Here is a 27,529-nt window from a genome sequence, read left to right on the forward strand (position 1 = left end):
TCTTTACCAATACTGCATAGAGATAGAATGTAGGACTCATTCAAGAAATAAATAAGAACTAATATGTTGATAACATAAAGTGCATGGCTAAGAGACTCCAAACCTACGACAAAAGTAGGATTTTAAACAACGTGTTGCTCAAATGTGATCTTTGTATTGATCTCCTTCTCTATGTTTCTCCGTTTATTTACCCAAGCAGAAAGAATGCTGCAAACTTGGCAAAAGCAAACCCCGGAAGTGGGGTGACTGACACATGTTTCTAATGATTGGGAACACACAGTCCATCGTTTCCATCTCATTCTGTCCTCTCCCACTGCAGAGGAAACATGAGGCGGTGGGCCGTGCTGCTCCTTGCTCTCGTCGCTCGAACCTTAGCTGTAGATGGTGAGTACGAGCACGATTTACATTTGTAATTCAAATAAAAGATGGTGAACATAAAATTTAGAGGAGATTATACTGTATGTATTGCCCAGCAATTGGCTGCCAAAATACGCCTCTACACTGTCAGATGGAATTCATTATCTTTGTTGTTCTGCTTTGTAGTCAAGCAGAACAGCAGCCATTTTAAACAGTAGGCTTTGATTATCAAAATAAATAAAACCATGATAATTTAAAAAAAGAATGCGATCTCTAACATTATAGGTAAATAATTTGGTATATATGGAGAAGTACATGTACAGTAAGATGGTCGGAGTAAGTGTGCACACCCTAAAATAGTTTTTTTTGCTTTTTATTTTGTTTTTCAAATCCATGAAGTGGTTCTCTTGCCTGAATTATTTGCAGGTTCAGTTCCTAGTACTCAGTAGCCACTTGTAATCGGGTTATGGCAGCTGACTTGGAATTTGACAGTATTCTACATAAAATTATACTCTTACACTAAAGTACGATCGTCTTATGGAATACATTTTTAACTCTCTGGCCTGACTGCCAAGCGTCAACACAGCGAGGCGCCATTCATCACCTGGCCAATACCAGATAGTGAAGACGTTGAAGTCTGACGGTGGCGACATCAACATATTTCCCATTTGTGACGAGTCAGGATCAAGCAAAACACAGCTCGATTTTTTTTAGGGCTGTGGATCTAAGACTGGAACAAAGGTTTACCTTCCAATAATCCTAAACACACAGGCCAGATAGCAAAGGAATGATTCAAGGACACGTCTGTGAATGTCCTCAAGTAACCCAAACCCTTTTAAATGTTTTTTCAAGGCCTTGTTTTTTTCCCCTCATAAGATAACTGTGTATGTGTGTAACGTGACTTCTTCACGCCCTCAGAGTCCTGCATGGGCCGCTGTGAGAATGGCTTTGACTCGGAAAAGAAGTGCCAGTGCGACACCATGTGCAAGTACTACAAAAGCTGCTGCATCGACTTTGAGGCCACTTGTGGCATGATGAGTACGAATCCCCTCTTGCGGTGTCACTGAGCTAAGCCATCATATTGAATCATTTAAAAAGCAAATTTTGACTCTTTTCCCTCAGCTCGCGGAGACACATTCGAATTGGCGGAAGACGATGAAGATTATATTGAAAGTACCACGCCATCCACGCCTTTTGTCCGTCCCACTCTGCTGCCCATCTCTGACTTTGTCCTCAGACCACAACAGCGACCAGAAGCCACATTAGAAATGAATAAACCCCCGCCAAGAACCACCGTGCTACCATCAGTGAACCCCACAAACAGCGCTAAAGACAGTGTTGCCGCGAGGCCTCCAAGAGTCACCGTCCCACCATCAGTAAAGCCTCCCATTAGCACCAACATCAATAACGCAGCAGCTCAGACAACCGCACCTCCTACTACACCTGCAACCACACCCGCCGCCACTGCAGCTCCTGACCCTGATGCTGAGACGTGCAGCGGCAGGCCCTTTGACGCGTTCATGCAATTGAAGAATGGCTCCATCTTCGCCTTCAGAGGTGACTCGCACCGCTCTCTTTTCATATTCAAACCTTTATTTGATTTTTGAGCAGAGGCAAATGAGTCAAGAGTAAATAGAGATAGAACATCAAAAAGTGGGTACCGTTGTCGTAGACTGCTCTACTATTCAGCTCGGCCTCACAAGTGTATCCGAATTGCTCCACTCACCCTCGCTCGTATTTACTGTATAGATCTATCTTGCGTGAAAAAGGGGAATTGAGCTTTGACATTCAGCTTCGGCGTTGGCTCCTTTTGCTCTCAGTTCCTTTCAACCTTCATCTCCCACACCAGGTATCTGCTCACAACTGCAGTTCCTGTCAACAATCCTAAAAGAAAGAATTCCCTAATTGCCCAAAAGGGGGTTACCAATAAGACATGAAAGGCGCGAGGCATCTACCCACACACTCTGGCCGTGAACAATTATCTATGATTATGAGCCGTGAACTGAACGAGTGGAGCGTGTGAGAAGTGAGTCGGCAACTGAAGCTTTTCATCAAGCGTTTTTAAGAGATATAGCTTCTAAAAAATGAAATCTGAGGAACTGAGCAGTAAACAGTCACTTGAACTTGAGTGTTTTTTTTGTGAGATCATTGCACGGTTGTTCAAAGCACGGTCTGAATATGGTATTCTGGTTAATATTGCGTTCGTGGAATACGAGTTAAGCAGCAAAATCCAGCCGTTTTTATGCATCTCAGAGGGCGGCCATTTTGCCACTTGCTGTGGACTGAAGATGACATCATTGTTGCTCATGGCTCAGGCAGCGACCAATCACAGCTTACCTGTTTTCTGAAGCTGAGCTGTGATTGGTTGTTACCTGAGACCTGAGCAACATTGATGTCATCTTCAGTTGACTGCAAGTGGCAAAATGGCCGCCCCCTGAGATGGATGGATTTTGCTTCATAACTCTTATTCCACATTTGTAATATTAATCAGAATGTCGTGTTTAGACTAGTGAGGTCACATATAACATATTATTGTCAAGAAATGTTCAAAGTTGACTTTCTGTTAACTTTCATGGCACCGTTATGTTGTTGTTCAAAACTCCGCTAAAGTTAACTAGCTGTCAACTTGTTAAAAGTTCAATGGAAAACCTAAGGACCGTAGCCAACTTATTAATAATATAGTGTTTTTGTGTGTGTGTGTGTAGTCGTAACCATTCAAGATGGTGAATTGAAATGGATGTGACTTTATCCATATTGTCCAAATCTTTTGTAAAGTTGGGAAAATAACATCATTTCATAAATGTATTTATAAGACATGACTGCGATCTATTTGGGCATTTCAACAATCTTACAAAATGAAGACAAAAACAGGAAATAGGTCAAAAATATCAATTGTCTTTATTTTCTTTGTCCATGATAAATTGAATAACTGTCTAAAATTAAATTCCATTAGATATAATAACATAGCCAAAAGAATTCGCTCATGGATTAATTCAGAATAGTTGATTATATTTCACAATGAAGTAAGTTTTTCAGTAAGAGATATTGTCAGAATCATATTACATCCACGTGAAGCACACGCAAAATATCTGTAAAGAATATCTGTAAGTGCACGGAATTGTTTGGCTATCCTTTTTTTTTGGGTGCAAAACCGGAAGTAAACAAAATAAAGGATTGTGGGACATATTGATGCCGTTTGCGGAATATGAATAAAGTAGCAAAATCCACTCGCTTTTATCCATCTCTGGGGGCGGCCATTTTGCCAGTGGTTGCCCAGGACTCAGGTAACAACAAATCACAGCTCAGTTTGTGAACCTCAGAAAACAGGGGAGCCGTGATTTGTTCTTACCTGAGCCCTGAGCAACTGGAATGTCATTTTCAATCGACAGCAAGTGCCAAAATGGCCGCCCCCTGAGATAGATAAATGCTGCTTAATTCACATTACATAAATGCAATATTAATCAGAATGTTGTGTTTAGATTAGTCGAGGCGCATACTGTACCGCATTTTATTGTAAAGACAATTCCTCGTATTTGTTTGTAGGTGAGTACTTTTTTGAACTGGACCAGAAGACGGTACTTCCTGGCTATCCCAAGCTCATAAAGGACGTGTGGGGCATCAGCGGGCCCATCGATGCCGCTTTCACCAGGGTCAATTGCCACGGGAAGACGTACATATTTAAGGTACGCAAACGTGGACCCCAAGTAGAATTTTCAACATTTGCTAAAATATCTCATTCACTGCCATTGATGGCTACAGATGTCAAAAAATCATTTCAATTTCAATTAGTTTAGCATTTTTTCCCACTTTTGTTAACAAGAGTATGAAAACCTAGGAAAAAAATATGGTACATTTAGAACAGATATATCAAATTTGTAATTAATTGTGAGTTAACTAGTGAAATCATGCGATTAATTACGGAAAAAAATTACGCCCCTAATTTTTAATAATCTTTTCTTTTAAAAAAAGAAAGAAAAAAAAAGATTATTAAAAATCTTTTTTTTTCTTTTTCTTTTTTAAAAGAAAAGATTATTAAAAATTAGGGGCGTCAGGCGATAATTTTTTAAAATCATAATTAATCGCATGACTTCACTAGTTAACTCTTGATTAATCACAAATTTTATATCTGTTCTAAATGTACAATAAAAAAAATTATAGGTTTTCATACTCTTGTTAACAAAAGTGGGGACAACTTTTAAATTAATAGAAATAGTTCAAATGAATTTTTGACGTCTATAGCCGTCAATGGCAGTAAATGAGTTAAGTGTACAAAGAGCACTCACGCTGAAATAAATTCAAACAGGGGAACAAGTACTGGAGATTTGACAACGGCGTTCTGGATGAAGACTACCCTCGCGCTATCAGCGTGGGCTTTGACAATATTCCGGATCACGTGGACGCCGCCTTCGCCCTGCCCGCTCACAACCACAATGGCAGAGAGAAGGTGTATTTTTTCAAAGGTGAAGCAGGATTTCTCTTGTAATCATGTCACACACCTGCTTATTCTTCTGCCTCTTTTTTTGCTGTCATCATCAGCGGATCAGTACTACACCTATGAGTTTTTGCACCAGCCATCCCACGAGGAGTGTGCCACCATGTCTGAGATGTCGCCATCCACGCTGTTCAGGCGCTACGCTAACATGTACTCCAGCAACTATGAGAGCTTTTTCAGTGATCTCTTCTCAGACAGTGAGTTGTACTGCTGTGATTCTTTCCCTTGCTCAAGGGCACATCGACAGTAGTCATTACAAAGACTTAGCGCATGGTTTTGTGCTGTGATATTGTTCTAAGCTCTAGAAGCTTTGGCTGAATCAAGGTTGGGAAACACTGCTCTAATGTTTTTTTTTTAATGAAGAGTGGGTGGCATGTTTAATTGGATTCCTTTGTCTAATGTGTTCGTCAGTGCCCCAACGTCACAGCCATTACCACTTCATTGACAAAGACTGGAAGGGTCTCAAGTCACCGGTGGAAGCTGTCATGGCGGGCCGTCTCTACGTCCCTCCAACACGACTCCAGCCGGACAGACAATGGGGCCGGTACCAGCAATACGGTCAGCAATACGTTCAGCAATACGGACAACAGTACGGACAACAGTACGGACAGCAGTACAATCAGCAGTACAATCAGCAGTACGGGCGAAGGAGGTGGAACCGCTCGCCCTTCTGGGACTCCATGGCCGAGAGGGGCATGAGCATGGGCCAACAATTTGCAGAGAGGGGGATGGACATGGGCCTGAGGTTGGCTGAGAGGAGGATGGAGACGGAGGAGAGGCTGGGACGAGACAGGAGCAGACTTTGGGATCAGGACTGGGACCAGGACAGGCGCAGGGACGGCTACCGGCAGAACAACAGAGGCAACTACGACTCCCGATACAGGAACGATCGGTCCATCGGGAGGAGGCTGCCTGTACAGAGCGTTTACTTCTTCAAAGGAGGTATTGTTGCTTATACAGTGGTACTTTCACTTACACGCTGCCACTCTTTTTGTTGACTACTTGATTGTAAAACTAAACAAATACAGTTTTTCAGAAAAGTCACATTTCTGCAGATATTTATGTTCCTTTAGCGACACTATTTTTTTTTTACGCATTACTAATGAGCGCCCCTTACTTGGAAAGCCTGGACTGGACAAGTTACTTCATGTTAAAGATTAGATAGCTCTTAATATGAAAAAAAAATGCAGAAGAATGATCTCAACACTAATGAATATCGCACTCGTTTTTTACAGTATAGAACATCTTTTTTATTTTAACTCAATTTTATGAATTGTTATGAAATCACTGTATAATTGATTAAAAGATGCAGCCATATTTCTATCAGTTGAATTTTTTTCCCACTTTTATGCTAACAAGTGAAAATGCACCATTCACTTTTTTTTTTTTTTATTAAGATGAAGGTGGTGTGTTTTATCGGTTTTACATTTTACAATGACTTACTTTTTACATTTGTATGACAATTAACATGAAACGTGACACGTGAGTAGGCGCATGTACAACGGGAATAAATCATTAAAGTTTTGTCTTGGTGCTTTATTGCTTTTCTGTTTTAATATTAACATTGGGTAACTCATTTTTACAATTGTACGTCAGTTCTAATTACCTTTTCAGTTAAACAGTTTTTATGATGACGGCAGTTTATGATGCAAGCGTTTGTTTATTATTTTATGTTGACTTTCGGGATTTGACTCGTGATGGACACAGCTTGCATGCAGTGTAATGTACTAGTCCACATGACAAAGTTCTTGTCACAGTGACTTCTTCAGTAGTTCCGTGTTCTTACAGCTGTCAATAAAAACTTTTATTCCCATGTCATGTGCAGATAAATACTACCGAGTGGACCTCAGCACCAAGAGAGTGGACCCGGCCATGCCTCCCTATCCCAGATCCATCGCCAAGTACTGGCTGGGCTGCAAGGACACAGCAGGAGCTGAGAGGAAGTGACCTCAATCGTTTTTTGGGGTGGACATTCGCACTACATTTGCCTCAGATGTGATCAGTGTAACACATAAGTAGCTTGCTTGTCAGTTTGAGCAAATATTGATGATAATCTACAGTCCAAAGTCGAGCTGACCCACTTTGTTCACTTCCATTACATCATAATACAGTACAGACGCTTCAGAGGTACTGTTTCTGAGTGTAACTTGTAAAATACTAAAACCACCTGCAATGGTGGCATTCATAATTTACACAGCAGGGTATAATTTATGATCACTTTATTTGCATTATCATTTCCATTTACTCATTTATGTGACACCCTAGTGTAACAAGTCATAGGCTTTTACACTTTCATTCATCACATTATATGATTTTTCTTTTTGACTTAATCAAGTAACTTTTTCTAAACTATTCATTACATTTAAAAGGCTACAACATATTAATCTGAAATCACGTGGATGTAATCCTGTAACAATATCTGTAGGAGAAATGAGTTGTGGGTATTGATGGACAAATGAAGCTTCATGAAACACTTGCGATATATTTTGACTCCTCTAGATGGCACTCTTGGTTTAATGATGCATTAGAAATGTATTCAATTTCCATCACGCTAACCTTTATCTTTAAACCAAGAGCACCATCCAGAGGAGTTAAAAAGTACCACAAGTGCTAAATGAAGCATTTGCGATACTTTTTGACTAGTTAGTAGTCGGAAAATGAAGCTTTATGAAGCACTTGCGATACTTTTTAACTCCTCTAGATGGTGCTCTTGGTTTAAAGATAAAGGTTAGTGTAATGGAAATTAAATTCATTTCCAATGCATCTTTAAACCAAGAGCTCCATCTAGAAGAGTCAAATATCTTCAAAAAAGTGCTTTATGAAGCTTAATTTGTCCATCAAGACTAGTTAGGTCACAAATCATACACTGGTTTATCTTTTTTACACTATTAATTACTACAAGTACTAACATTTATTTTTAAACCAAGAGCACCATCTAGAGGAATCAAAAAATATCTTCATGCTTCATGAAGCTTTATTTTCCCATTACTACTCAGTAGTAATGGGAAAATAAAGCACTTGCGATACTTTTTGACTAGTTACTAGTTTACTAGTTAGTAATAGGAAAATGAAGCTTCATGAAGCACTTGCGATACTTTTTGACTCCTCTAGATAGTGCTCTTGGTTTAAAGAAAAAGGTTAGTGTAATGGAAATTAAATACATTTCCAATGCATCTTTAAACCAAGAGCACCATCTAGAAGAGTAAAAAAATATCACAAGGGCTTCACGAAGCTTCATTTGTCCATCAAGACTAGATGGGTCACAAATCATACACTGGGTTATCTTTTTTACACTATTAACAATGTGTTTGTGTTTATCTGTGACGAATAAAGACATTACGTAGCTGCACCATTGTTTTGCCACTGTGTCAGTATTTTGAAAAATTCAGTCACAACTACAATTGTATTTCAGTCTGTAAGCACCACGGTACAATGACCAAAATGAAAAACAAAGTTACAAAATGCACTATTGAATTATGGGAACAAAAACAACAACAAACAAACAAAACACCTGTCATAAATATTATTATAAATGTTACACCCAATATTACATTACTGTTTGTTTATTTCATGATTAAGTATTAGGTTTGTAAATATATTCCAAAAGTCACCATTGCATTTACAGTACAGTACTCTTATGGATTTGTGTTTGCGATATACGAGTGTGTAATCATGACGTTTTCATAGCACGGCTCATCTTTCACACTCACCACTTCCCCGTCAACGGTCCTGACCTGAATGAGAGTGACAGCGTCCCCTGCTGGCCCCACAGTCAAGTAACTGCTCTCAGTTTGTGCCCCATTGGACTCATGTCCCTGAAAGTCAGTCGATGCCACTTCCGGAACGCTCTTCAAAATGGACGACAGCGGTCTTTTAAGAGGAATGTTCTCTGACGACCCCGTGTCAGTTGAAGCCGTTTGAGAGGTGTTTTGTGAAGCGTGTTTTTTCCTCACGGGTTTAGTGATGGCGGGCTCGACACCCGAAGGCCCGCCCTGCTCCCACAGACTCCTCCGTGCCCCAAGTTTCCTCCTGGCGGGTTTGGCGACGGCTTCGCTGTCCTTGGGTTTGCTTTTGCAAGGCTCCTGCTCCCTTTGTCTCTGGAGACTTCCGAGTCGCCTTAACATGGCCTGAACGGGGCCTTCTGAGCTCGGTTCCAGCTTGGACGCGGGCCGCCCCGTCTTGCCCACCGTCACGTACACTGTGGTGACCTTGTTTGAGACACCAGATGGATGATCAGAAGCGGAAGGGGCCGACGCTTTATGTAGAACAGCTGTGCTGGCCATGGTACGTCTTCGCCCTGATCCGGTTCGGGTTGTGTTGCTGGACTTTCCATCCTCCTCCTGGTCCACAACCTCAGAGCTCAAATCTTGGTGATCCCTTACCTGAACTTCTACGCCATCTTCCCTCTCCTCAGCCTCACCTCCATCTTCCTCACCGGGTCCTGCAGAGAGCATCAACGCCCCCCAGGTGGATTTGGGTTTGCGATGGGACAAAGAGGCGGCGTCTTGAGCCGAGCCGCGCCTCTCCTTGGGGCTGAAGCGAGTGCCCTCTGCAAAAGAGACAGACGGCCGCTTGGATTTGGCAATGCTGGAAGTGCGGGGGATGTCGAAGGGGGAGGTTATGTCCTCGCAGCTGAAGCCCGACGGGTCCAAGAGCATGTTACACTTGGAGCTCATCTCCTGGAAATGGCTACCCTCTATTCCTGGGATGTCTGTTAAAAAAGAGAGCGAGAGTAGATTTGCAGTTTGGGACGACGAAAGGTCATGTGAAATACCTTCTCTCGGGGGCATGCAGTAAAGAGCCTCGCCCTCCTCTTCATCACTGTCGAAGGACGACCCTTCAGTCACCCAGCCGGATGAAGGAGGCTCAATGAAGCTGTGGTTGAAGGTCAGCTCTGGGTCATGGTGAGACACTGCGTGGAACATGACATACAGTCAATGCAAATATTATCAGCGTTTAGCAGTCCAGATGTTTGAGAGGGGATAAGAAGGTTTTTATAACGGACCAGTGACACGAGGGAGGCCAGAGGACCAATCAGAGATGCAGGGCAGGGCAGCACCAATGTTAGCCAAGACACTGTAGACGTGATATTTCATCCGCACTGACAGTCCTCTGTCTGCCACAGTCATCCTGGAAAGGTGGACGGTACAATAGCTGATTCAACCCCAAACAATTACTGGAATACTTTGGAAAACGTTTTACATTTTAATGGGATTTATTTTAATGACAAACTTGGTCATATCCATTCATTCTTTTTCTATACCACTTATCCTGTCGAGGTCGTGGGAAAAAATTAATGTCACATGTCTCACAACAAGCATTTGATTTCTCCCAGCCAATCAGCAAAAGGGATATGATAATAATGAAAACAAACATAAACATTCTTAAACAAATCCATGATATATTTTTCGAATTTTTGAAAAAGTACAATTTTATGAGTCCGGCACATATTTTAAATTTGTCAAATTAAAGAGAAATGTCACAAAAGTATATACTGAAATAAAGATCTCATTTCTGGGCGTGTTCAGTTGAACAAAAAGCTATTATTCTTATTGTTACTTATCTTATTCTTATTATTATTGTAGTGGCAAAAGATGGATACACAGGTGAACTGTGCCTTCTGCCATCTAATGGAAAAGCATTTTATTGTTCTACCTGGCAATATGTTGCTGGCATAGATGGATCAATACAATTAGTCAATTCTGTAGAGCAAATTTTGTTTCAAACAAATTTACACTTGGAAGAGAGTAAAATATTCTGAATAAATTTTACTCAAAATATTTTTAGTGTGTACGAGAGAATTTACCTATCCCATGAAAAAACCTTTTAAAGATTTTTCAGTGAGAAATTCAAAGTAAATTTTGCAAGGAGAAATTTTGGCAAAATTTACACAAGGGTTGAGGAACAAACTCACAACCTTCAGCTTGGGAGGCTGCCACTCTACCACCTGAGGTATGCCACTCTTTATATCCAAAAGGAGAGCAAAAACAATGTTTTTGGTCTTGAAGTGACGATTCCAGCTGACACGAGCGATATACTACACACAGCAGGAGCTGCATGGCTGAGGGAGTAGATTGACTCCCAACCTGAAGTTGTGGTTTTGTTCCTCAACCCTTGAGTGACTTTAAATGTTTTATTTTACTCTCTTCCGAGTGTAAATTTTACTCTGTTTAGAGTGGGACCAAATAGACTCTGTTTCGAGTCAAATTTACTTTACAGAATTTACTGTGACTTATTTGTGGTAGATTATGGTCAAATTATGTGAAACTGAATACATTTACCGCTTGGCCATTGACAGAGGCGGACACTTTTTGCACTGTTCGCCCTCCCCCTTCGTTATAACCATGCTAGCTGCTTTTATCTCGTGTCTTAACTAGTTCATCTTCCCCGTCTCCTACATGTACAAGTCTTCAGATTTGGTGTAATGTTGACATGTGAGAGTTTTTTTCCCAGGCATCTTCCCTTCTTATCTCGGGGAGCTTTTTAGCGAATATGACCTTTTTACGTTCTGTCTCACTCTGTTGGTCATTGGCTTTCATGTTTCTTGGACAATTTGAGCCTGTTATGTGAAATGTGCTGCTTTGTGCAATGACAATAAAGATAATTCCATTCCGTAATCCAATCCATGACATTTCACTGCAAATTTTAATCGGTTTCAAATTGGAATTTCAAAAATAATTTGACAAATCTCTGCCCGACTAGTAAACTAGTAACCAGGTTTTAAGGTCTGACTGGAGTGCAACATGTCTCACAGAAATGGCAAATATGGATGAAAACAACCACAGCAGAAGAGGAGGAAAAGGAGATCATGTTTTAACTGACAAGTGTAACAAATAATACATCCACAGCGACGTGTACACTGTACACTATGTATGCTCGTTTGATCCTGACCTGTCTTTGCCATCTGCTGGACCTCCTCCACAACACAGACAGCAGCAGAAGACCGCAAGGAGCAACAGGAGCAAAGGAACCAGTAGACCTGCCAGTAGAGCACCTCGGCCACCTGAAACAAACACATAAACACTTTTACACATCACAAATGTATTGATATAGGTGAAAGAATGAGTGCATTTAATTAAAGACATACTGTTGGGGCAGGCACCAGTGACCGGGTGGCAGCTGACGCCTTCGCCGCAGTCACAGGCTGAGGAACAGTTGAGGCCAAATTGTGCGGCAGAGCAGCTGCAGTTGCAACTGAAAACCATAGTGACCAAAAAAAAGAATGATGTCATTTCACCACAGTAAAATAGGGCCTCTTGTGTTTAAGCTCTGAGTCACCACCTCTTTTTATGCTTTCAACAATATAAAGGCTAATAAAAGGGCTGACATCAGAGAGCAGAAAATAAAACGTGTATGCTTTTTTTTGCCTTCTCTTCTGGCACATGTTGATTTTTGTGCCGGGGAAAGTGTAGTTTACCCGGTTTGGGAATTTGTAAGGCATGTTAGGCGTTCTGGCAACCCAAGGGCATTTGCTATTGCACGCCCTCAGCGCACCTGACAATTTGGTGACAAAAAGTAAACTTGACCTTAGACTAGCTAAAAGCAGGTCTAAGTTGTGGTGCATATGGAGTTACAATGTTTTGGTGAATTTGATTGAGGCGCAGATTCTGCGCTATTTTATTCAGAAATGTGACGACAGCATGCATCGAAACCCCTATTATTATTATTATTATTATTATTATTATTATTATTATCTTTTTTTATTACCTTTACTATATATTTGTTTGCACTAGACTTGCATTGAAAAGCCCCCCAAAAAACAAAAAACAAACAAAAACCTTAATGAATTAAAACATGTAAAACTTAAAAAAAAATCCTGCTACAAGTCATATAATAAACATAAAGTCTCATCTAAAATATCTTTACTCAGCATTTAACTAAGGCTTTAGATCAGGCTCTTCGCTTTTAACATCGAGGTGATCAAGTTATTGATTGTGCCCAATGAAATATTGGTCCACCCCTCATTAGTGGCTCTGCAAAGTTGCTGGGTGTGCAAGAACCGGAACCTGTAGATATCAATCTAAAGCTTCCAAACAGGTGACATCAGTGCACTGAGTGAGCAGCCCATGTGAGAATAGGAATGATCTCAGCTTCCTGGAATTATTATTATTATTATTATTATTATTATTATTATTATTATTATTATCATTATTATTATTATTATTAAGTTTTGATCAATTTTTGAGGATACGTTGTAATTGAAGTACAATTGTGGAGGAATTTGACGACGGAAAGTGACGTCGCTGTGACTGTGTGTGCGTATGTGTAGCGAAATGCAGCCCACCTCTCCCCCTGAAAGCCTGGTTGACAGACGCATTTTCCTGTCACGTGATGGCAGTCACCATGGTAACATGGACTGCACAGGAAGCGGCAAGCCTCTCCATACGTCCTGTCAGGGCAGACCTCCTCACACCTGGCAATGGAGCAATAATGACTCGCTTAAATGAATACATCTATCACGTTTCATTTTGGGAAAACATTTTTGTGTATATTGTCACGGCACGTACACACAATCAATGGAAATGACAATATAATCGGACATTACGGTAAACAGACTAAAATGATATTGCGCTTTCTAAGTCCAAATTCAAAATCTAAAGAGGTCCTAAACAAGAGCTGTGTGGTACACCAATAACAATATGTTATTATTTTGGTTGGTTGAAATTTTCATTGGATCACACTTTCCATTACTAAGCTGATTCAAAAAAGCTCTTTGTATTGGACCTCTTTTTCTTTTTTCTTTTTTTGCAAAATGTTTGAACACACCTTGCTCCTGTCCATCCCGGATTACAGCTCCAACATTTTCCAGTCTGGGGATCGCAGGGCTCGTTGCTTCTGCACCGTGGGCACGTCTCCTGGCAGCTGTTACCATAGTAACCGGGCGGGCACAGGCGGTCACATTGTGTCCCATTCCAGCCGGTCTCACAGGCCGCGCATGCGCCGTCGGTGGACGAGCATGGTTCGACTCCTTTACAGTGTCCACAACTGAGGGCACGAGAAGAGTTACCATATTTTCCGCACTATAAGGCGCACCTAAAAGCCTTTAATTTTCTCAAAAAACGACAGTGCGCCTTATAATCCAATGCGCTTTATATGTGGATCAATATTGGTTAAATAAGCTCCATCTAGTGGATGCTTAACGCAACTCCAGCCACTACAGTAGCTTCTATTCTGTGTGCCTTATAATGCGGTGTGCCTCATATATGAATAAAGTTTTTAAATAGGCCATTCATTGAAGGTGCGCCTTATAATCCGATGCACCTTATAGTGCGAAAAATACGGTATGTAATATGACTGGTTGGCCTCGGGAATGATGAACACACGAACCTCATTTTACAACCTCTGCCGTACATCCCAGGTTGACACGGCTGGTTGCAGTAGTCGCTCTCGTACCCCGGGTGGCACAAACACTGCCCGGTGGCGGGGTCACAGCTACTGTGCGTGAGGTCACAATTACATCGCCGGTCACAGCTGGGCCCCCACCAGCCGGCCTCGCACTCGCACACGCCGGTGCGCTGGTTGCACTGCGACAAGTAGCAGTTGCAAGTGACGGGACATTTCAGCCCCCAGTGCCCATTGAGGCACTGACAGCGGCCCGTCAATTGGTCGCAGCCGGGACCCACGGAGCCCCCGGGGGTGCACTGGCACGGTTTGCTGCAAGTGGACGTCCACCAACCCTCGTCGCAGGTGCAGTTTCCGTACACGGGGTGGCAGATTCCATGGTGGGCGCATTTGCAGGCGTATTGACACAGGGGGCCCCAGCGGTTCGGGTTGCAGGTGCACTCGCCGGTGACGGGATGACAGTGGCCATGTGGGTGACACGGGCACACTTGACGGCAGTCTGATGCCCAAAACTCTGGAGGACATCCTGAGACGACAAGATTAATAACTTCTTTTTTTTTAAGACAAGACTAATAACTAATAATTTTCGGGATCCAGAGACCCCTTGCAGAGACAATTTTTTCTAAGAACGTCCTCATAATCCTAACGGCAATTAATGATAGCTACCATGTGTTCCTTTAAATAAAAGTTTGACTATTTTCGATAAAAAGGGTTAATTGTTATGGTAACAGTTTCAAATGTTTAAAGAAAAAAAATTGTAAACTAAAAAAATTATTTAAAATAAATAAATAAATAAAACTGTTAGAAGAACCTGTCACTCTCAATATTTAGGCATACACCTTCTTTAAATGATACAACATAATAATTTAGAGCAAATTATATATATAAATATTTGATAATTATTGCATTATATATATATATATATAACATTCTAAAAACCATGAGACAAGTAATGTAGAGAGCTCCCTATAATCTATGAAAACTAAAAAAAAATGTATACACACAATTAAAAACAAATGTATTTAAAAACCAATCAGACTTAAAGAATATTACTTAAACGTGAATATTACTTCGATTGCCCGACATAAAAGGGGTGAGCAAACTTTTGTCAATTGTGCTGTAAATGTGATAAAAACAATATATATTAACAAAGATTTTTTTTTTTATGTAAAATTGGAAAAATGATTTGTTAATTAAATCATGACACATTCTCAGTATTAATTTCATCATTAATAATTAATGTAATTAAAATATATTAAATGTATTAAAATATTTCACTAATTTCATTTTTATTTACAAATTTAATTGACATATTAACCAATCACTTCATTAAATCAATGAATAAAAATACATAAATAATGAATAATTGACTAATAAGGGCTGAACAAATGCGACAAATTGTACAGTATTAAACTCTCACTTTAAAGTTTCTCAATAGCATAATGGCGAAAACATCCACCGTTGTTTGTCTACTCACGCGTTTTACAGTGAGCTCCATAGTAGCCTGGTGGGCAGCGACAAACCCCAGGATAAACACAGAGCTCATCCTTCAGACAGGCCTGCTCACCTTCACACACGGCTGTAAACACACACACACACACACACACGAACAAGACTTACTATAGCCAAAGCCTCCATAGGATGTAGTAAACAAATGAGTACGCACAAACTCACGTATTGTGCACTCTTTTCCATCCTGACGCCAGCCTGCGCAGCACATCAAGGTGGATGGATCCCTGTAAAAGCATTTGATAGAGTGAACATTTAACAAGCGCTCGTAAATGAGACAAACAAGTGACCTCTGAACCTGCATGAACACAATCCAACTCCATTACATGTTTACGGGCGGGCCGACAACATCCTGCTCTCATGGCTTGCTCGCATTGACAAAGATGTACCTGGGATTGTGGCAGACGTTCCTCCCAGCAGGATCCGGCACGAGTGAGCAGCACAGCCAACAGCAGCATAAAGTTGTCAGAGTTGTGAGGAGCTTCATCTTCCACTAATTTCTATTTAAGAGTTTGTATTCCCAGCTCACTCAAGCGTCTCGGTTCAACCAAAGACACCCTCCACCCTTCCCTCGTTCTTTTTCCCTCTCCACTGAGTCGTCTTGTGGCAGCAAAGCAGGGGTCAGAGCCACCGGGTTTCCTCTTCCCATTTCCTGGGGAAGCTAAAGCCGCTTCCTCCTATTCAGCCAGCTGGGACTTTTTAAAGATGGGTCGGCACACATCAACAGGGACTTGCTAATATTTAACTAGCACACAAGCTCAATGTTGCCGGTCTTGTTCCCAGAAGCTACGCCGGTCCCGTCATCCGGGAGATGATGCACAAAGCCACAATGTAGCCTACTGCAGTCGGTTACCTGGGTTCAAAACCCCGCTCGGACCACATTTGAGTACGTTCGATGGTTCGATATCAACTGGCTATCATAGCAGGAAATGGATTATAATTTCTAACCTTAGACAGATTGCAGTTCAAGTTTTCTTTTGATTAATTTGTCATTTAACTACAAGTAAAATTTTGTAATTTTCACATAATTTAACTTTCAATTTACTTACTTAGCACATACATTCAAATCTTAGCATTCCGCTTTTAAGCATTTCCACGCAATTTCTGCAGAAATTGCTCTTTGTCTCGTTTTATTTTATTTGAAGTTCTTGAAGTGGTGGATCAAACCTTAGCAATGACATTAATAAATGCAAACATGTTATGTGTTGAATAGACTTTAATGATCAATGTGTCGGTATCACAGAAAAATGTGCATCTTACTTGCATTCAGATGTAATTCCATTTCTTTTCGGCATGAATAAAACTCATGCTTACAAAAATAAACAGCAAATGCAGTTGGAGGGAAAATGACTGGTATGTGTGGTTCCAATAGTGCTCACTGGCCATGCATTGCTGTGGGCAACAGAAGCAGTTTCAACTCATGACTGGCATTTCTGTCATTTCAAATATGTATTCACATCCATGGCACCAGCATCAAATGCAGACCCACTAGATGACATGTGCAAGTAAGTACCAATGTGCTTTCAAGAGTATTTTCAAGAAATGAAACATGTTTTGAAGCAAAAGATTTTGTTGCAACTGGATTGTTTCCCACCACCATGAGCGTCTGTGTCTGTCGTACACAGTAGCAATGTTCCATTTCGCCACAAAAGTCTATGTTTATCATAATCTCGAAGCAGTTAGAATTTGGGAGTCATGGCAAATTGAGATATCTTTTTTATATATAAATATATATTTATTTTTTCTATAACTTTATAAAAAGTTAGGTAACCCATAAAATATGCCTTTTCTGCTAATTACAGTGCATTACTTTCTGTACAAAATCCAAGTAAAGAATGTGAGAATAGGTTCAGAAGACATACAAACAAACAGTATATTAGCAATTAAAGCAGCAGTTTAAGGCGCAAAAAAAACAAAAGAAAGATAATACCTCATCATAATTCCATTGAAATTCCTCAAATGAAGTAAAACTTCCAGAATGGTATTGTGGTTAAATTGCTATTACAATTTTGAAGTGCTTTTTAAGTGCTTCCTATCTTGTTAAGAGTGCACTTCTCATTCAAAATACTTCTATTGGTTAATCTTTGGTTTTGAAAGGAAAAAAATGGATGCATAATATAAATATAGTTTTTCAGAAAATTTAACTTGATTCTTCTAAGGAGAATACAATTACTTACATACTTTCTTAAATGACAAAAAAAAATTGTGGGATATAAAATGAGAAGGAAAAAAAGGTGAGAGAGGTCTGTCTCTTTGTATAGTTGCATAGTATTTTTGTGAAATGCTGGAAAGCTTGCAGCAGCGCATTGAAGTCATATATTAGAACAAGTAGTGGGCTAAAAGTAGTGATGGGAAAATGAAGCTTCATGAACCACTTGCGATACTTTTTTTTTATACGCCTCTAGGTGGTGCTCTTGTTTTAAAGATGCAGTGGAAATGTAATCAACTTCCATTGCATCTTTCAAGTAACAACAACATCTAGAGGAGTAAAAAAAATATTGCAAGTGGTTCATGAAACTTCATTTTCTCATCGAGCTAAAAGGATAGCGGCATTGGGGGTGGGGTTTGTTAAAAACAAACTTGCAACAGACTTGTCATGTCTGTCCATGCCTCAGGAGGCCAGTTAGTGCTGTGACTCCCCGCTGGCCTCGGAGTCTGCGATGATATCCCAGCTGGACGCGGAGTTGCTCATGTGGGCGGGGCTCCGGCCACTGCCCGACCACGTCAGGAAGCCTAAGCTGCACCACACAGAGACAGACAGACCTTAGGTCAGCTGCATGGGCGGGGATTAAGGCTAAATATAGCAGCGGATTGGCAAAGCTCTCATGATAATAAACAGAAGGAAGACTAATGCACAAAAGACCACCGTGGTCAGGAGTTGCTTTTTTTATTTTTTATTTGAGAGTTGCCAGCAGTCTTCTTGATTTGCGTGTCAATACAATAGCCAAGTAATTCCTTTCTTCACAAAGCATATTCTGCAATTTTACCCTCTTCTGAATGGTCAGGAGTTTTCTCTGTTTTCAATACAGAGTAAATTTTACTCTAAAATGAGTCAATTTGGTCCCACTCTAAACAGAGTAAAATTTACACTACCAACAGAGTAAAATTAATTTTACTCAAAGTATTTTTAGCATGTACGAGGGAATTTGCCTATCACATGAAAATAAAATTTTTGTTTAATTTAAGAGATTTTGACTAAATTGTACTAATTTATAGATATAAAAGAAAAAAGTTACACAAGGGTTGAGGAACGAACTCACGACCTTCAGCTCGGGAGACTGCCACTCTACCGCCTGAGCTATGCCACTCCTACTGTTTGCTTAAATCCAAGGGGAGACCAAAAACATCTTCGTAACTCCGAGCAAAAAGTTACGAAGATTCCAGCTGACATGAGCGATATACTAAGACACAGCAGGAGCCATGTGGCTGAGGGAGTAGATTGGCTGTCTCACAACCTGAAGTTGTGTGTTTGTCCCTCAACCCTTAAGTGACTTTTTTATTTTTATTTTTCTCTCTTCCAAGTGTGAACTAAATTTTACTCCATTTAGAGTGGGACCAAGTAAAATTTACACTACAGAATTTATTGTGATATGTAAAATGCTATAAAACAAATAAATAAAAAAACACTATAAAGCGCGGACTTCCGCAAAAATACGGATTTCTGCATCAGAAGTACAAAGGTTCCACCCCCAAAAAAATCTGTGATATACATTTTACTCACAGGTTTCGAATACGTGACTCTGCTGGCTTTTCAGTACCATCCACTTCTGTCACAGGACCTTTGTCTTCCTCGTCGTCACTGAAGAGAAGAACAAATTATTGATTCAATTCATCTTTGAGATGAAAACTTTCAGCAAATACACATTTCCGATTAGTTGGGTTTTGGAACGTGACGAATGAAGAGGCTTGACCTGCTGCTATCAGGCGGCGGAATTCCAAGCATCTTGGCTTTGATGACTTTTCTTCTCTTTGTGATGGCAGCTCGCACGGCTTCCAGGAGGAACCCAGGACACCGTTCCTCGTTCAGAATCTCCCTGGAGATACAACACAATAGATGGTAGCTGCTTTTATTTGTTTAAAAAAATAAATAAAAAATAAAAGGAAGCCAAATTTTTTACAAACATTTTGGATAAATCTGCAACTAAAAGGAACAAATGGAAAATGTTTGGACATAAATTGATAATGAATATGCCTTGATTATATCCTGAACAGATAGAGTATGTTCTGAGCAGCATTGACAGTTTTTGCTTCATATTACTGCCCCCTAGTGGTATATAGCAAGACAGCTACTTGTGCCTGTTTGTGGGCCCTTTCTATGTGATATGAAAAGACAAAGAAATTGTGACATTTCAAGGCCTTGAATACAAAAAATATGGTAATGTAGAGCATTTAAAGTATACAAAACATGAAGGTTGCACAGACATAGACTGAATATATCAAACATAAGTAGATAGTTTACCTACCTTTGATAGTAGTTCAGCTCTTCTTGCACCAGGAAGAGGTTCGTTTTGAGCTCATTCCGCTCAAAAATGATGTCCCGCACTTCCTTCTTGGTGAAGCAAGGCAGGTCAGGATTCTTATGGTCAGCTAAAGGCTCTGTCTTAATATTCTCCTGACTCGGACTGGACTGGATAGGAGACAAGAAGGATCTGGGTCAAGGGGTCAGCAACCTTTACTATCAAAAGAGTCATTTTAGGCCAAATATATAACTAAATATATGTCCGGAGCCGCAAAACCTTTGAACATTGTGATGAAGGAAAACAGTGTGCTAGTGTTAGTCTAGTGTACGGAGGGCTCAAGAGCCAATTAAGGGCCACACCAACAGAAAATATGCAGCATCCAATATTTTGAGATTCATTTTTCTTCTACATTTTGTCTTCCGCTTTTTGGATTTTTTATTTTTGTTATTTATCAGACGTAATCATTCAGACTTTTCTGCCTTTCTGTCAAATTTTGGGGCAATTTTACGGACATATGGTCATTCCTGCCTCTCTTCTTCCTTTTTTTAACATTTTCTTTCTGCCTTTTTGCTATCAATTTTTTTGACATTGTTGGCAACTTTGATTTATTTTATGGTAATTTAGGGGATTTTCATTTGTTTTTAGACATTTTATAGTTACTTTTTAAATGTCTTTTCTTCCTTTATGTTTTTGGTTCCCCCCCATTTTAATACATTTTGACTTTTGGGGGGGGGGGGGGGGTACTAGTGCATTATATGGCAATTTCCGAGATGTCTTCTTTTGTTTTTGGAAATGTTATAGTTACTTTTTGAAAGTTTTTTTTCATGCTTTTTTTTTTAATGAATTTTCTGACTTTTTTTTTTTACAAAGACATTTTATGGTAATTTTCTGCCTTCTTTTGTTTTTGGACATTTTATGGTTACTTTTTGAATGTTTTCTTTTCTGCTTTTTAAAAAATAATAATTTTCTGCCTTTTTTGGGGCAATTTGGTGTACAGTATATGGTAATTTTATGCTTTTCATCTTCATTTTGGACATTTTATGGTCACTTTATGGACATTCTTTAGGTACCGGTATTTATGCAATAAAAGTTAAATTTCTACTATTGTTTTTAGATATACACAGTGATCCATTGGAGAGGAAAAACTCCACACAATTACATTTCACTTATGTTGGTTATCCTGCAGTTGTTTGAAATAAGTTCAGTTTTGTTTTTAATTCTATCACTCTGACCTACAGTCAAAGGTTGTACATTTCCGCCAACCTATAAATAAATGTGCACTGTTTTTAATGAGCGTACAAATATAACGGCTCAAGATGAGAAATAAGCATCATACATGGCTGTTGCTGTTGGTTCGGTCCATCTGTGCTTGCAGCTTTTCAATCACTTTGACTTTCTCTTTCAGGTCGGCCTCCATGTCGGCCTTTCTCTCCACAGTGCTCTTGAGCTGGGCCTGCAGCACGTTCTGCTTGTGTCGCAGCTCCGCATTCATCTTCATGAAGCGCTCCAACTGCTCCTGGAGCTGCACGGGAGCACATGGCTATCAAGTCCAGGACATATCACACAATAATTAAAAGAAAACTTGCCTTAATGACAGAATAGACCAAGTACATTTACCTCATTCACTGCCATTGACGACTATAGACGTCAAAAATTCATTTTAACTATTTTCTATAAGTTTAACTTTTATGAAAACCTAGATTTTTTTTATTGTACATTTATCGTGAGTTAACTAGTGAAGTCATGTGATTAATTCCAATTTTTTTTAAATGAATCGTCTGACACCCCAAATTTTTTAATAATCTTTTCTTCTTTTTTTTATTAGGGGCATCAGGCGATTAACATTTTTATTTGTTATTAATCACATGACTTCACTAGTTAACTCACGATTAATCACAAATTTTATATCTGTTCTAAATGTATAGTAAAAAATGTTCTAGGTTTTCATACTCTTAACAAAAGTGGGAAAAAATATGAAACTAATAAATAGTTCAAATGAATTTTTGACGTCTATAGCCGTCAATGGCAGTGAATGAGTTAAAAAGGAAGTCAACACAAGTAGATCACTGAGCATCTATTTGATCACACAGAGAAATGTGTTTGTCTAACCTGTGATTAAGGTCACCAGTCTGGATGTAAATAACAAATACACACCCAGTGATGACAGCAACTGACATCATGTGGTACAAATAGCACGGCACAAGCTCACAAATGGAGGGGAAAAACCTGTTCAGACCTGTCTAAAGAGCAAGTAACCATTAACCAGGAACTATAAAGGACACTTGTCATACAGCTCCTATCGTGAGTTTAATTTCTAATTCTAACGACATAAACTGATGCACTGAACTTTGCATCTGTCAAAACGTTGGGTTAATCGTGCATATTTTACTTCAAAATTAAGTTAAAAGAGCGTTATATTTGCATCATCACTGCGCCACGTAAATCGTTTGAATTTGTTGCAACAGGTGAGTCACCTAGGAGCCATTTCAAACATGGCAGCTGAGAAAGCATGGAATTCTGCCAAGGTTTAAACATTTGAATTCTGCAAAAATCAAGAAGCATGTGAACATTTCCAGATCAAAGTCTGGATCTGGAAGAAAGTTGCCTATTTTTATGAATGGGAATAAAAAGCTGTAAACTGATCTGATTATTCCACAAATATTCAGTAGAACCATCTGATCAATTAGAATGATTATTTAATCCAAACTAAACATGCAGATCTTTCTCAAATCAATAAAATAATATATATTTGTGTAAATCAGGATTTATTTCAATTAGTATCATTACATTGTGCAGAATTTTATGAAGAGAAGAGCTGATCCATCCTAAAATGTCCATGTTGACATATCAAAACCCAAAAGAAGTTTTATCCAAATAAATAAATGTGGAACCCCCACTGTTGAAAGCATACGCCCTTTGTGCACGTAATGAGATGAACACCACAACTTTTATGTCCGCTTACCGCCTCCACCTCCTTGGAGATGGTGGTGACCTCTTGGACTTTAGCCCTAAGCTCATCCCTCTGCTTGTCCACCACCTGCTTCAGCTTCAGCATCACTTCCCGCTCCTGCCGCTGGACACGATCTGCACTCCACAAAAACACAATGAAAAAAATGTGGGGAAAAAACAAAAACAAATACAGAGCACCTGATAAGTAACTTTAAAAAAAACAGAATATAAATATTACTGTAATAGACAAAAATAGAAATTAGAAAGTGAGCACATGACATATTGTAGCTACTGTATTCTTTTTTTGTTTTCTGTTAAGTAAACAAATTGAAGCCGGTGTTGTGACACTTTTGACTGTGTCATTTTTTCCAAATTTTTTGCCATGCTTCAAGTAAATCAGCCACTTTTTGAAAACTTTGCTTCTGTGTGGAGACTTTGTGTGTGGTCATGTGATTGTCTGGCTACATTTGATTTGATTGGAAAGGAGTCAAACGGCGCTATTGTGGAACAGTCATGTGACTACGCCCGAGGTACAAATCTCTCGGACGAATCTAAATAGAAAGATAGATACAAATAAAGTAGCGAGCGAAATGTACCTCAGTGTAATGAAGGGAAAGTACCATTTCTTCTCAACAAAAATACTTAAGTAAAATTAACAAGTGTGTTGTATTTAAACTACTCTGACAAGTACAGCTTATACAAAATTGACTTACATAATAGTAAATGCTTAAATGTGCCGTGTTACTACCAACCTGTGTTAAACACACACACAATAAATCTGAATATTTTCTCACTGACCACTACTCAATGTTACAATGGAAACTACACAAACAAAAGCTAATACAAAGGTTTTATCTTCTCACTGAATTTCTCAGCAGCTGTTCCGGAAGGCAAACATGCCACTTAGCACTTGTTATTTTGCTTCATTGCACTGAGGTACAGAACATTTTCAACAAATAAAACCAAAGTTAACACAACGTGACATAACTGGCAAGTGAGTTTTGAAAGCCTTTAATTATTACTTTTTTTTGTACACATAAAGGTTTCTGTTTGTAGCTGCAATACACACACACATTTATATAACCTACATCATTTTGACTAATACATTTTAACTCATTAACTGCTATAGACGTCAAAAATTAATTTGAACTATTTCTATTAGTTTAAAATTGTTTTCCACTTTTGTTAACAAGAGTATAAAAACCTAGAAAAAAATACTGTACATTTAGAACAGATATAAAAATTTGTGATTAATCATGAGTCAGGCGATTAATTTTTTTCATCGGAATTAATTGCATGACTTCACTAGTTAACTCATGATTAATCATTAATTTTATATCTGTTCTAAATGTCCAATTTTAAAAAATCATACTCTTGTTAACAAAAGTGAAAAAAAAGTTAAACTAATAGAAATAGTTCAAATGAATTTTTGACATCTATAATGGCAGTAAATGAGTTAAACATCCCAAAATAGTAACTGACGCTATATTACACTGCAATTGCAACGCTACACTGTGAGGCGTCGGAGCCTAAATTTGCAGTCATATTCAGTTAGATGAAATAAACATTTTCAGTCACATGACCTCCTGCCCCAAGTTTTGCTTCCAGAATGACAAAATATGAGTCATCCGAGCAACTCCACCCTCTTACTTGACATAGTTGACCGAATGATGTCAACAATCTGGGAAACATTAGCAGACACGGCAATAATATAACCAGTACATATTCAGCCACATGATTGTAATACAGAAATTCATCCGTCCATTTATCCTCATCATGAGTGTGCTGGAGCTGACTTCAGACGGAAGAATACTAATGAATACTGGATATGAAAGTATAGATGTAGTGTATTGTGACTTTTTGTTTGTTTGATGGTGTGTCGTGACTCGTGAGATGTTTCTGATGTAAAATACATGCCATGGCTAAATAATGTTGTCTCAGACAGATGGGTGATGCTAAATTGATCAACTTTTAGACTATGTGTCATCTAATGTGGGGTTTGATCATGGTGTCAAAGTTTGATTCGCCGTGAAAAAGGGGTGCGAGGGCCCATTCATCGATGCTTTGACGTACCATCCTGCGCATGGCTGCCTTTTAGCCTGCTCTGCAGCTGCCCGTTGTCTTCCTGGAGCTGCTGGATTTGCGCTTGCAGTTCCTCACACTTGCTCCTCCACTGCTGCTCCTTCCGCTGCTGTTGCTCCTGCTTGACAGAACAAGAGGCAACGTCAGACAGATGAGACACAAATAGCGTTTCAACGGTTTTGGGACACACAGCCTGAGTAACTTTGTGAACTTGTATTAACACGTCCTCTGGAGAGTTTTTAAGGTGCGGTCAGACTTGGATACTGCACAGTTATGTGAATTGCAATTTGCAGGAACCTATATTTTCAGAAATCCCAGTAATGATAAATATTAAATGTATTATAGCTTTAACAGAAGTGTAGTGCTACTGTAACATAACAAAGGAAGGTACAAGGTAACATTCAGCCTGTGTCAACTGTCAACATGTTTTATATAGTGTAAGCCAGGGGTGCTCAAGTTCGGTCCTCGAGAACCCCTATCCAGCCTGTTTTCCATGTTTCTCTCCTGCAGCACAGCTGAATGTAATGATCAGCTAATCGGCAAGCATCCTGATCATGAATCAGGTGCGTTAGTGGAGAGAAACATGGAAAACAGGCTGGATAGGGGCTCTCGAGGACCGAACTTGAGCACCCCTGGTGTAAGCTGTCATAGAAACAAGGAAAGTTCAAAGTTTAAATTCAAAATGTAGCACAAAGTGTTTGAATGCTGTGTAGGTAAACGTAACTGTAATAGAATCAAAATAAGTACAAGTGACAGTGCAGCCAAAATGTAGCCTGTGATAATTATGTTTATTTATTTATTTTTTACTTGAGATGTAGTGTAACTGTATTTGAACCAAGGAAAGTACAAAGTAACAGTACAGTCAAAATACAGCCTGTGTCAACAAGACTTATATATAGGCTGCACTGTCACTGTAATAGAAGTGTAGTATAACTAAAACATAACCAAGGAACACACAACGTGACAGTACAGTCAAAATACAGCCTGTGTCAACATATTTTCAGACTTGGATTTCAGTCTGCCTTGAGAACTTTGCTAAAAATATCAACACTGTATTGTACAAGTAGTATTTTATACTGTATTTACAAATGGTGAACAAAAAATAAATTTTCAAACAGAAGCTGCATAGAGCAGAAATTCATTAACACGGGTTCATTTTAGTTAAGCTTTCAATTACTATTATTATTATCTATTATGGTAGTTTCGACCATTTAGTGATGTAATTACAGAAATTCTTTTTTTTTGTTCATATTTAAAAGATACATGCGTTACTGCTTTTTTGCTTTTGTTTCATCAAAGGAGACAATTTTTAACTGACTTTGAGTCATAATGTTGCAAGCTATCTGTGTAGCTGGTCCACGTGCATGTAATAGACGGCCATTACTTTTGTGTTACTATTATTGTGTTGTTACAATCTTCAACACACCACTAGTCACAAATGAAAGCGACACATTCCGTTCTCACCCTAGTTTCGTGATTTTCGTTGATTTCGTCGCTGTCCTTGCCAGCCCGTTTCTTCTGCTGCAGCTGTAAGCTCTCGAAGGTCCGGAGCAGTTCTTCCTCCCTGTGTTTGTGTGCCTGATTCCTGGCCGTGAAGCTCTCCAGAAGCTCCAGCACTTTCACCACCCTGGGCACCAGGCCTAGGACGCTCTCCTTGCCGTAGCCGTCGATTAACCTCTCCAACTCGGCGCCGATCCCTTTGGCGATCTCGTAGACGTCGTCCACCGTGAGAGACGAGCAGCTCTTGTCGAAGCAGCCGCCGTTTGCTTGGTTGGGAGACGCATGTAGCTCCATGTCTGAAGTCGAACGCTCCAGCTTGTCATATTCAGCGACAACGAAACCGAAGGTGGCTCATCGAAGCGATCAACCGTAAAACAAAATGTCCAATTATAAGGGGTGGAATGGAAATAAACGTAACCAGCTCATGCGGTCGCGTAAATAGAAGGGAGGCGAAAACTGGGGCATCTGATTCTGTGTACTAAAAGTGTATGATAATACTGGCGAGCTGAAGTCAACACGCTGTTGGACCCTCCCACTTTTCTAACCAATGTAGGACAAGCGCGCGTACAAGCAGAGGATTTGCGTGACAGGTTGTGTGTCGTTGTACATCAACCTGAGCGTGAACAGTTTCCTCTTAAAAAAAAAAAGTTGTATAATTTATGTATGAGGGTCACTATTAGACATTTATGTGGTGTAATTTTCAGTTTTTTTTTTTAATATACAGTATGTGAATAATTTATTCTTAACCAATAAAGCACCTCATATAACCCTGTTCAAACAGACTTTGAAGCAATCAACTATGAGGATACGCTCGAAAGGTTCAGTAGGTTGGTGAAGT

At 39.6% G+C, this 27,529-nt stretch overlaps 3 protein-coding genes across 5 annotated transcripts; 1 reads left to right on the top strand and 2 right to left on the bottom strand.

The window, feature by feature from the left end:
* Positions 1 to 238: 238 nt before the first annotated feature.
* vtna (vitronectin a) lies at positions 239 to 8,201 on the top strand. The gene is made up of 8 exons (XM_086080641.1): positions 239 to 384; positions 1,276 to 1,395; positions 1,480 to 1,914; positions 3,901 to 4,040; positions 4,661 to 4,817; positions 4,894 to 5,046; positions 5,261 to 5,791; positions 6,675 to 8,201. The coding sequence occupies exons 1-8, from the start codon at positions 327 to 329 to the stop codon at positions 6,794 to 6,796; spliced, it is 1,716 nt and encodes a 571-aa protein (XP_085936767.1). The 5' UTR covers positions 239 to 326; the 3' UTR covers positions 6,797 to 8,201.
* scarf1 (scavenger receptor class F, member 1) lies at positions 8,004 to 16,303 on the bottom strand. The gene is made up of 11 exons (XM_086080640.1): positions 16,090 to 16,303; positions 15,866 to 15,927; positions 15,669 to 15,770; positions 14,177 to 14,717; positions 13,616 to 13,834; positions 13,134 to 13,262; positions 11,937 to 12,043; positions 11,741 to 11,852; positions 9,855 to 9,979; positions 9,624 to 9,761; positions 8,004 to 9,560 (listed from the first exon to the last, which is right to left on the bottom strand). The coding sequence occupies exons 1-11, from the start codon at positions 16,185 to 16,187 to the stop codon at positions 8,485 to 8,487; spliced, it is 2,709 nt and encodes a 902-aa protein (XP_085936766.1). The 5' UTR covers positions 16,188 to 16,303; the 3' UTR covers positions 8,004 to 8,484.
* Positions 16,304 to 16,898: 595 nt separating this feature from the next.
* On the bottom strand, positions 16,899 to 27,195 carry rilp (Rab interacting lysosomal protein). Of its 3 annotated transcripts, none has more exons than XM_086081610.1 (8): positions 26,656 to 27,195; positions 25,183 to 25,312; positions 23,123 to 23,244; positions 21,497 to 21,682; positions 20,164 to 20,327; positions 19,612 to 19,734; positions 19,422 to 19,499; positions 16,899 to 18,438 (listed from the first exon to the last, which is right to left on the bottom strand). In XM_086081610.1, exons 1-8 carry the CDS (start codon positions 26,983 to 26,985, stop codon positions 18,324 to 18,326), a joined length of 1,248 nt encoding a protein of 415 aa, XP_085937736.1. In that variant the 5' UTR covers positions 26,986 to 27,195; the 3' UTR covers positions 16,899 to 18,323. The 3 variants fall into 3 exon arrangements, with proteins under 3 accessions (XP_085937736.1, XP_085937737.1, XP_085937738.1); XM_086081611.1 differs by having other exon boundaries at positions 25,183 to 25,309; positions 26,656 to 27,194; XM_086081612.1 differs by lacking the exon at positions 16,899 to 18,438 and having other exon boundaries at positions 19,418 to 19,499; positions 25,183 to 25,309.
* Positions 27,196 to 27,529: the final 334 nt, after the last annotated feature.

This window comes from Leptonotus elevatus, chromosome 7 (assembly GCF_054856555.1).
Source record: "Leptonotus elevatus isolate MCC_2025b chromosome 7, RoL_Lele_1.0, whole genome shotgun sequence".
Lineage (NCBI taxonomy): Eukaryota > Metazoa > Chordata > Actinopteri > Syngnathiformes > Syngnathidae > Leptonotus > Leptonotus elevatus.

What these genes read in the sequence shown, in the direction of transcription:
- vtna (XM_086080641.1), top strand. Translation starts at nt 327, where the DNA reads ATGAGGCGGTGGGCCGTGCTGCTCCTTGCTCTCGTCGCTCGAACCTTA. An exon ending in GGAAGACGTACATATTTAAG is followed by an intron (nt 4,041 to 4,660) that starts GTACGCAAACGT and finishes AAATTCAAACAG; the next exon opens with GGGAACAAGTACTGGAGATT. An exon ending in CAGTGATCTCTTCTCAGACA is followed by an intron (nt 5,047 to 5,260) that starts GTGAGTTGTACT and finishes TGTGTTCGTCAG; the next exon opens with TGCCCCAACGTCACAGCCAT.
- scarf1 (XM_086080640.1), bottom strand. Translation starts at nt 16,187, where the DNA reads ATGAAGCTCCTCACAACTCTGACAACTTTATGCTGCTGTTGGCTGTGC. An exon ending in GGCAGAGGTTGTAAAATGAG is followed by an intron (nt 13,835 to 14,176) that starts GTTCGTGTGTTC and finishes TCGTGCCCTCAG; the next exon opens with TTGTGGACACTGTAAAGGAG. An exon ending in CACTGGTGCCTGCCCCAACA is followed by an intron (nt 11,853 to 11,936) that starts GTATGTCTTTAA and finishes TGTTTGTTTCAG; the next exon opens with GTGGCCGAGGTGCTCTACTG.
- rilp (XM_086081610.1), bottom strand. Translation starts at nt 26,985, where the DNA reads ATGGAGCTACATGCGTCTCCCAACCAAGCAAACGGCGGCTGCTTCGAC. An exon ending in AGGCAGCCATGCGCAGGATG is followed by an intron (nt 23,245 to 25,182) that starts GTACGTCAAAGC and finishes TGTGGAGTGCAG; the next exon opens with ATCGTGTCCAGCGGCAGGAG. An exon ending in GAACCAACAGCAACAGCCAT is followed by an intron (nt 20,328 to 21,496) that starts GTATGATGCTTA and finishes TCTCCTATCCAG; the next exon opens with TCCAGTCCGAGTCAGGAGAA.